Below are 10,701 nucleotides of genomic sequence, written 5' to 3'. Positions count from 1 at the left end.
AAAGGAAAAATATATATATTTTGTAAGCCCTGACTTATAAGTCTGATGCGCTAAAATGTAGACCTACAAGATAAAAGCTCTCTATACGTATTCACCTTGGTCATGACTCAGTTGCTCCGTAAAATCGACGTTTTAAATGTCATTTGTGTTGGAGTGCTGTTTATTAACGTGTCGTGAAGATAAATGTTTTGGGGCTCTGTCAAAGACATTCAACCATCCTTTCTGTCACATGTTGATCCTCAGACTGGACCAGGACTTGATGATGCCAGGCAATGGGAGTTCCGAGGCGGGATGCAGCAGGACAGCGACAGGCAGCTACTCCAACACCACCTGCGGCAAGACGGAGCTGTCCGTCACCGCCTCCGTCATTTCCATGACCGTGGGCATCTTCTCCAACATCCTGGCTCTCTGCATCCTGGTCAAAGCCTACCGCCGCTTCCGCCTCAAGACCAAGGCCTCCTTCCTGCTGTTCGCCAGCGGCCTGGTGGGCACCGATCTCCTGGGCCACCTCATTAACGGCTCCCTGGTGCTATATGTCTACGCTTGTAACAAGGACTGGGAAGCCTTTGACCCGCACCACATCCTGTGCAGTCTCTTCGGGGTGTCCATGGTGTTTTTCGGTCTGAGCCCCCTGCTCCTGGGTAGCCTAATGGCGGTGGAACGCTGCATTGGTGTCACCAGGCCCCTGTTCCACTCCACAGCCCTTGCCGCCCACCACATGAAGAGGCTGCTGGGGCTGACCTGGCTGTTAGCTGCCCTGGTGGCTCTGCTACCTGTGCTGCTGTGGAGGCCCTACAAGGTGCAGCGCTCCCAGAGCTGGTGTTTCTTCCGCATGGAGGGGCCCCGCAACTGGCTGGACGTGGTGCTCCCGCTGATCTTCTCTACACTGGGCCTCCTGGCTCTACTGGTGTCCATTGTGTGCAACACACTGACCAGCTGCACCCTACTGCAGTCCAAGCTGCGCTGCCACCGCCAACGTCGCCGCAAGGACACCTCCCACCACTTTGAGATGATCTGCCAGCTCATGACCATCATGCTTGTGTCCTGTGTGTGCTGGGGCCCTTTATTGGTAAGGCATCTTCTTCCCTCCTTTCCCTGGGTCTTAGAAGCGCTTATCTCTGGTATGTCTGTTAAGCAGTGATGAAGAACTCACTTTCACCTCATCTCTGCCAACAGTCCTCTGCATTGGTGGAGTCTGCCAAGATTCCCACAGCAAGCAATTTGTTCTTCTACTCGGAATGCTCACAAATCCTTTCAAAAGGAAAGGGAGCTATTTAAACCTTTGTAGAGATGCTCACGATGTTTAACAGGGCACAGATTGTTGGCCTGTTTGTTATTTTGTGCTTTTGACCCTTATGTTCACGTTAAGGCAGTTTGTCATTTCACGCCAAGATTTCTGGCATGTAATGTCCTTCTTTTCTCCCAGTACTTTGTGTAGTTACTTTACATCCATTTCAATGACATTTGTTTTCACCAAACGTTTTTAAGAGCAAAATATGGTATGTAGCAAAAGTAAAGGGGAAACATTCTCAATCCAGATTTCTTCTCTGTGATGGAAACTCTGACGAGTCTTATTGAAATAAATTGTCCTCCTTTGACAATGTTTTTATTTCTATACCTGCCATTAATCGTAGACCAGGATTCTTAAAATTAAAAGTGACAGTATAATAACTTAGATTAAGCTGGATCATTAACACGTGATGAGAAGGCTTGTAAGGGAAGGAAAAACAATCAATTTTTTTCTCTGGCAAGACATTTCATTAGACCTACATCACTAAGATGTTTAGGGAGCGTTCAAAATGTACACAATGTTACCCGGAGGAAAATGTGGGAGGGTCTCATTTTTTCTTTGTCCAGGGAGGGTCATGTATTTTGTAATCGATTAAATGTCAGTTATTTTCAGCATTTTGGAATTTACATATTGAATTTGACTGTGTGTAACTTTGGTGTACTGCCCTGCGCTCTCTCTCTCTCTCTCTCTCTAATTCTCCTCACTGGGCCTGGCTGGATGGGCATTCCACTTTCAACGTTGAAAACTCTGGCATCGTTTTAGAGCTCAGACTTTCCTAATTGAAAATCAATAACCTTGTGATTTGATCTTGTTTTTGGGGTTTTTGAGTTCCAGTTCTCTTGATAGCACCAATGAACAATAACAAGCATGGCATAGCACAATTACACAAGGACCACAGCAAGTGAAAAAAGTTGACTTCACAATAATTGAAGGGTTTCTTTGCGGTCGCTGTCCGCTGAAGACAGTCCAGAAAAGTTCAATTGAATTTTGAAGTTGAAAGGAGATGGGTCTTCAATGCTGCTACTGAATGGGGAGGACAACAGTCCATGTGGATGGCTGGACTATCTGTATGAGGAGGACAACAGTCCATGTGGATGGCTGGACTATCTGTATGAGGAGGACAACAGTCCATGTGGATGGCTGGACTATCTGTATGAGGAGGACAACAGTCCATGTGGATGGCTGGACTATCTGTATGAGGAGGACAACAGTCCATGTGGATGGCTGGACTATCTGTATGAGGAGGACAACAGTCCATGTGGATGGCTGGACTATCTGTATGAGGAGGACAACAGTCCATGTGGATGGCTGGACTATCTGTATGAGGAGGACAACAGTCCATGTGGATGGCTGGACTATCTGTATGCCTTTATGCCTATGAGTGGTTCTCTTTTTGTAGCAATATGTTTATCTTAGGCTGTCTGTCATTTCATAAACTTTATTTATTTTTATTTTTATCACTGTGTAAATTCATTGGGTAGGCCTATATGCCATTCACTCCAGTACTATTCCTAATAATTCCTCTTTATCTCTTGGAGTCCCAGGAAACGCTAGACTAGACCTACAATAAATAGCCTGTTGTACACTTATTTCAAGCATTTTATTTTCTACGGATGGAGGAGAGATTCCAGCTTGCTCTTGCTTGCTGAATATAAAATACAGAAACCAAAATAACTGGCTGGGATTTTGAAAGGAGAGAAAGAGAGATCTCGATGGTGTGATAAAAATTCACCATATGAGTAGCCTGCTAATGTACCTTTCTGAACTTTGTAAATTGTCTCAGAAAGTTCCATAACTGATCTAAATGGGTGCATGATCAGGCTTAGGCTGTATGCAGTTATTTTGGCATGAAGCATTCAAAACAGGACGTTTGAGCAGTTATTCAAATTAGCCTACATCACTGCACTTTACAGCCCTAGCCAATAAATGTGTAGGTCTACACTCTTGATAACAATAATACATTCCCAATTGCACTGTGTTGTTGTAGCCTAAGGGTGGAATAATGTTGTCTAAAAACCTAGGCCTAATCAATAGTGGAGCTTTGCATGCCCGACTGCCCGGGGACTGCAGAGCACAGCCTGGAGGAACGCACAGATCAGTCATTTCATTATCTGTTAGCCTAACTTTTTTTTCATGCACTTTGACAGGTAAATATTTATAGCCTTAATATTTACCTAATGAGTGGCCTAATATCTAGCTAATATTTAGCTTCTTTGGCTACACAACTCTAGCTCCTCTCTTCCAGCTGTTCCCGTGCACAATGTGCTATAGGCTACGGATGCTGTACAGCAGGATGCTTTGATCAGTTGATTGACAGGTATAGGCTATTGTAGAACGACAAACTTTCCTCTAGTGTGCATGCCCACCAACGTCAATAATGTATCGTTATAGTTATCGTCCTTAGTGTGGAAGGCCCTTAACGCTTAAGTTGGTAAATGCCACCCTCTAACGGATGAATGTGGTATGAACTACAGCACTGGTTCTCAGTGATTTGATAGAAATCACGACTGCAACATTGATAGCCTACTTAAAGGGGAATTCATATTTCAGCTATTTTGTTTTAATGATCATTTTGGAGGGTTACATGTTTTCTTTTTCAAATGCTCGGGTAGGGCCAGGTAAAAAATATATAATCCTCAGGGGGACTGCCATCCATTTTCATTTCAGAGAGGTCCGATTACCTCCAGGTATCCCTCAATATAAAAACCGTCCACTCACTTACTGCCCCTCACACATCACTGTGTACACAAAACACTATTACACATTCTCAAACACAATTTAATCATATTCTATTCAGCTATTTGTAGGACAATAAAAAAAAGTGGTAGCTTAAATCAAATCCCTTTTTATAAGTTTCCCTTGATTCAAGAGAGCTGGTTATACTGTAATAACGCAATTTGAAGCGTTGAACAAAGCACAGTAATCAACTAACAACAATTTAAATGGTTCCCTTCAAGTAATTACATTCAGTCTCACATAATGTCCTATGTTTACCCTCCTAGGTTAACGTCATCATACTGAGCACCCAGGTCCAGGGCGAACGTGCGTTTGCCCGCCTGCTGCTGTCAGTCCGCATGGCCACCTGGAACCAGATCCTGGACCCCTGGGTCTACATCCTCCTGAGGAAGGCCATCCTCAAGAAGCTCTTCCTGCTGGTGCACAGCTGCTGGTGCATCAAGTCCCACCCCCTCAAACGCTGGAAGTGCAGCCCAGTGAAAGGCTCTGGGGAGACCAGCGGCAGCTCCATCAGCACTAAGCCAGAATTCTTCTGTTTGGATGGAAATGTTGGAGGCCTACCAGACACAATAATTAAGCCCATCACCTGAACCCCTGGATGGGGCATCTGATCTGAGAGACCCTGGGTCCCAGGTAGAGTGTTTGCAGGCAGCACCTGTAGCACATTGATGTATAGTTGGAGTAGGCGATAAGCTAAGGAACCAGATAAGATTTCTTTTAGGAAGAGCATATGAAGGATCATTCAAAGTATTATAAACTGGGTAGTTTGAGCCCTGAATGCTGATTGGCTGACAGCCGTGGTATATCAGACCGTATACCACGGGTATGACAAAACATTTATTTTTATTGCTCTAATTACATTGGTAACTAGTTTATAATAGCAATAAGGCACCTCGAGGGTTTGTGGTATATGGCCAATATACCACGGCTAAGGGCTGTGTCCAGGTACTCCACATCGCATCTTGCCTAAGAACAGCCCTTAGCTGTGGTATATTGGCCATATACCACACTTCCTCGGGCCTTATCGCTTAATTGTACACTCATGAGGCGTACAGACACTGGTAATAGGTGTGTTGGTCATAATTGACAGTGACACACAGGACTAAGATGGACCCTGGATTTAGATAGCCCCAGTTACTGATATTTCTGTCTAACCTATAACTGACCTTAAAAGGATGAACTCTGCAATCAGCACTAGATGTCAATGTTGTCTTCTTGAGTCTTCTCTGTGACAGTAGTTATGGCTTATAAACCCAGCTGCTCAGAACTAAAGACATCTATAGCTCTGGAGTTCCTCACAGCGCTTGAAGATTTTGCAGAATGACAAGACCATTTGATTGTTTTCAGCTCCCCACCAGTCAGTGAGTGAGTGCCAGGCAATCTGAATTTTCACCTCAGCAGGTGGTCCTCCGGTAAAATTAATTGTTCTCTTGTTTCACTATCTTCTGGAGTCCCAATATGGCAGTTATGACGTAATGTCCACGTAGAATGATTTGTTTTGGATTCTGAAGAGACTCTTCTGGCTGGCCTGGCTGTTGAAGTTGCTGTTGTGTTTGGCAGATGGTTGGTGTTTCTCTTTGACCTTCTGCGGTGCTATGGACTGATGAAAAATTAGTTTTTGACACATTTTGTATTTATGTGTCTGTCTGTCCATGTTGAGAGTACTTTTTGTTCACAGGTTTTCTGTATTAAAACATTTTCTGAAGTCATTCTCTCATCATGGGTGTTCAGACTGTTCACCATTTACAGCACAGTAACTCAGTTAAGCTCATCTGACGAGTGGATCACCTCTATCCTTTCAGTGGTTTTAAAATGACTCAGCATGATCATTTTAATTTAACAGTGCTTTCTTATAGGATATACTGTGTGTTGATGTAACATTACGTATCTATGGACTATGTATACAGGTCCTTATAAACCATTTACTAATCATAAGTTACATCTTTTTGCATGGCCTCATCTAAAATAAAATGTGAGCTATTTATGCTTTAGAAATACTTTATAAATGTTTTGAGTGACCAGTGTAATTTCTCACAAACAGATGGACATGCCATTGGTAGACATTCCAGCAGTACCTGATGCTCCTTAAGGTCTCAGAATGGCCCCTAGAACATATTAATGGTTAAAGAATAAGGAAATATATTGAAATGTATTCACAAAAACTGTTGTGAAACAACTGTTACAAGGACTTGAGGAAGAGCTGTAATGTGAATGTTCTGCTGGAGTTGTCAACCTGGCGAATATGAACTGATCATAAAACATGGAGATGTAGACTACACACAACAGCTGGTCGGACCGGACAGTTGTTCTCTAGTGGATTTTTATTACTTCATTATTACTGATATGTGATTGAGGTATACATGTTACATGTATGATTTGCAGGTAGAAATTGTATATGTATAAACTTTAAATGTTTCCAGTGCTTCAGTCTTTTAACTGCAGACTATTTTCACACATGGCTTTGTTTGGTGTCACCTCTACTGGACCTTTAAATGTAGTAACTCTCTAAACGTAGGGTAGCGTGGGGTAACTAGCTCTCTGGGGCTAGTTTAGTTACTAGTAACTAGCTGTCAACTAGCTCTCAGTTATCATATTAAAAACTGCTAACATTTGCCTCCACCTTATGGCAAAATTGCAGAATTGCAGGAAATGAACTTTAAAACGTAACTTTGAAAGGGGGTGGGTACGCAGACCAGAGAAACCACTGCAGCCCCCCGTGAAGAGTTCCGTTTTTTTGTGGCCCCCACCCACGTCAAAGTTGCCCATCCCTGATCTACACTGATTAAAGTGGATTTAACAAGTGACATCAATAAGGGATCATAACTTTCACCTGGATTCACCTGCTCAGTTTGTGTCATGGAAAGAGCATGTGTTCCTAATGTTTTGTACACTCAGTGTATACTAGATTACTAGCATTTACAATGTGGGAGGAAAGGTTAGCAAATGATGATTAAAATATTTATTAAGCCAGTATACATGCTTTATTACGTGGAGTTATTATAATGTAAAGTGCTACTATTTTTTTTATTGCCGAAACAGAACAAAGAGAACTATGTTGTGTCTGTGTCAACCATCATGCCAACAATATGCATGCCAAAGACCTGCAAGAGTGAAAAAGGATGATGTATGTAAATTAAAACGCATTGATATTGTATTGTTGTATCGTAAGCACTTCATTTTAACCTCCATATCCTCTCTTTTCTACTTGAAAAACAATATAGGCTACCACTTCATTTGTGCAATGATCTCCTTCAGTATAAACTAGATTAGATTATTTTTTTCTACACATTGTCATTGCCATTTATGTTCAAACTGTGAATGTGAAGGTTTTTGGAGGTGGGCCTTGGCTATGCCGACAGACAGGCAATAAAATGAATTTGCAGTGATGGATAAGTGATGAGGGATATTGTTTATACAGAGACTTGTTAGAAAATAGCTTTGTTATATTGCATTTCAACACACAAAACTTATCAAAATGTTATGTCTGATGCCCCTTTAAATCACTCCCATAAGGTAGGGGGGTTCATGAAGGCGTTATGATACCACCGAAGAAGATTTTAGTCATATGATAAGTGACATCATTTCTTCCTCATATCCTTCATCTTTTGTTGAGTCATGGCTAAAAGGGTTACAGCTTTTGTCAAATTCTCGAATATGGTGTAATTGTGGACTGCATTTTGGGGCATTTCTTTATGTGGGTGTTCCCTGATATCAGGAAATGCTCATTGATACCTGCCATTGCTCAGTTCTGGTGTTATGAGTGATGGTTTCTCGACACAAATTATTTGTTTACATAGCAGGTTAGGATAACTAACGTGGCAGGTTAGGTAAATTAGCGTGGCAGGTCAGGAGACTGAGGTTAAGGTTAGGAAAATGCTTAGGGTTAGGTGTAGCTTCAATGTTACAGTTGCCAACAACTGCCCGCAGCCATATTTTGTTAGCATGCACTGAGTCACTCAGCCATGGAGCAGGAGGGGAAAGAAGAGCCGGCCGGGAGGAAAGGAGACAGTGAGAGACAAAGGATGTGGAAAGGGAGTAGAGTCGGGTCAAAGAGGCAGAGTCAGGAGGGAGAAGGATTTGACCAAAGGGATCCCACTTTAAATGACGTTCAGCTTATAAAGGCGGCAGGGTAGCCTAGTGGTTAGAGCGTTGGACTAGTAACCGTAAAGGTTGCAAGTTCTAATCCCCGAGCCGACAAGGTACAAATCTGTTGTTCTGCCCCTGAACAGGCAGTTAACCCACTGTTCCTAGGCTTTCATTGAAAATTAGATTTTGTTCTTAACTGACTTGCCTAGTTAAACAAAGGTAAAAATAAATAAGGCATTCATAAGCACTACATAAATGTGTTACAAAGCATCTATAATCATTATGTCATACTTTATAAAGGGTTCATAAATGTGACCTAACTGTGTGACATAATCACCATGTCAAATGTGATATAACCCACTATGTGGAATATAGTATAAACGTGCTTTATAAAGGGTGACATGCTGTGCTGAAGGATGGCATATGCTCTAAAGTGATGTCATGTTAGTCACATTACACCTAATCTCGTTTCCAGACACTTCCTCCCAAATGTGCGGAAGGTCAAGGGGACAAACGCATCGGACTTGGCCTTCATTAGTTAAGGTTAAGTTTAAAATACAATTTTAAGTAGATACATTGTGGAAATGTGTGCAATAGACCTTACACAAAGAAACACCTTACACAAAGAAACACTTACCTTGATGAAAGCCCCAAACCGAAAGAAATTGAAAGTGTCTTTCTTCTGGAACCAAGTTACTTGTTCTTCAGTACACAAACACGCACACAACAAAAACGAGCCATACGTTCATAAATCAACAGTACGTTATTAATAACCTATTTATAACCAATTTATTGACACTTTATGTAGTGTCCTGTAACACTTAGTTTGAAGTGAGACACCTTCGGTCATTCATAACACATCCCTAAAGACTCTATATCGCATGACGCTGTACTTCATTTAAAGTCAGACCGTTTGGTCATTTGTAACAGATACATAAATGCCTTGTATCATATGACGCTGTTCTTACTATAAGGTCAGTCAGTCACCTTTGGTCATTCATAACACATACATAAAGGCTTAATGATGTAAACACAAATGTATTATCACTAAAACAAATGAACATTAAAGACATTGTCGTGACTTTACTTTCATTAATCTGATGACTGTTATTTATCTAATCAACTAACTATGTTTAATTGTTACCCGATTAAATTAATCATGTAACAATTAACTCATTAGGAATTTGGTTGTTTAAAGAGTTACCATCTCCCCAATGAAACTCTATAAGGTATATATCTATTTAATCGATAAACAGTAATCTTATTAATCATTAGCTCTTATCATTATTCTAACCAGTCATCTTATTAATCATTAGAGGCGGCAGTGGTTAGACCATTAGGCCAGTAACCAAAGGTTGGTGGATCGAATCCCAAAGGAGACAAGGTAAAAATCTGTTATTCTGGCCCTGAACAAAGCAGTTAACCCACTGGTCCTAGGCCGTCATTGCAAATAAGAATTTGTTCTTAACTGACTTGCCTAGTTAAATAAAGGTTAAATAAAAAATAGAAATAAATTACAATTTCCTCTTATCATATCATCATTCTGACAAGTCATCTCATTAATCATTACTTCTTATCATTATTCTGACCAGTCATCTCATTAATTATTACTTCTTATCATATCATCATTCTGATTTGTCATCTTATTAATCATTACCTCATATCATATCATCATTCTGACCAGTCATCTAATTAATCATTACCTCTTATCATCATTCTGAACAGTCATCTTATTAATCATTACCTCTTATCATATCATCATTCTGAACAGTTGTAACCTCATGCATCTGCTAAATCCCCAGTCTCACTCATGATTCAGTACTACACAAATTGGTTTAATTATTTATTTATTAGCGAACTAAATAATAACATAGAATACACCCTTTACATGAGACAAAGGTCCCTAGTGGACTGACAAAATATGGTGGCTTATACACAACGAATGAAGCGTGGTGATGAGGAGAGAGAGAGAGAGGAAAAGGGACACTTTTCATGGATACATTTTAGAACTATTCTCACACTAATCATATACATTGTACACGAACCGCTGCCCGTTTGGAATAAGAAATCATTAATGTATTTACATGTGAGTGCCTTTGTTCGGTCGAAACCAGCCCTCCTTAGGAAGATTGTTGGCCTTTCAGTGGCAAGCTGTATGGCTCTGATTGTCCGTAAGGGGTCTCCCCTTTCCCGTCTTCTACTGTTGTTCACTCTGAAAGATAGCCAGCCGTGTCAACGGTTCCCATTGGTGATGAACGTAGTAGGATAGTCTCACTTAGATGAGCTTTTCTCGATATCTGACTTAAGACAGCTAATCAGCTGTTTTAGTGATTGTCTGATGGGAGTTTGTTTTCCCCTTCGTGTTGGTATTCAGGATTCGGACCACAATGGACATGAGCTGCAGCTCGCTGTCTCTCTGGTCTAAAGGAAGGTGAGTTTATTTCTTCACCTCGAGTTGAGGTTCAAAGTTCCAACCATTTCAAACATGTAGCTCTCGGCTCACGTTTCCTGGTCTCTGAGATTCAGCATTTAAACCACTTTAGACATGGGCTGCAACTCCCCGTCTTTCCTGGTCTAATGTTAATTTC

The 10,701-nt window shown here is 41.3% G+C and overlaps 1 protein-coding gene across 1 annotated transcript; it reads left to right on the top strand.

The window, feature by feature from the left end:
- The first annotated feature begins 232 nt into the window (after positions 1–232).
- Positions 233–4,965, top strand: ptgfr (prostaglandin F receptor (FP)). The gene is made up of 2 exons (XM_014149623.3): positions 233–1,069; positions 4,294–4,965. Exons 1-2 carry the CDS (start codon positions 260–262, stop codon positions 4,615–4,617), a joined length of 1,134 nt encoding a protein of 377 aa, XP_014005098.1. The 5' UTR covers positions 233–259; the 3' UTR covers positions 4,618–4,965.
- The last annotated feature ends 5,736 nt before the right edge of the window (positions 4,966–10,701 follow it).

This window comes from Salmo salar, chromosome 16 (genome assembly GCF_965601325.2).
Source record: "Salmo salar chromosome 16, fSalSal1, whole genome shotgun sequence".
Classification (NCBI taxonomy): Eukaryota; Metazoa; Chordata; class Actinopteri; order Salmoniformes; family Salmonidae; genus Salmo; species Salmo salar.
This window is presented reverse-complemented; position numbering and strand designations above follow the sequence as displayed.

Bases quoted from the DNA above. Each gene is read 5' to 3' on its own strand.
- ptgfr (XM_014149623.3), top strand. From the start codon at position 260: ATGATGCCAGGCAATGGGAGTTCCGAGGCGGGATGCAGCAGGACAGCG. The intron at 1,070-4,293 runs GTAAGGCATCTT...TTACCCTCCTAG, and splicing joins TGTGCTGGGGCCCTTTATTG to GTTAACGTCATCATACTGAG.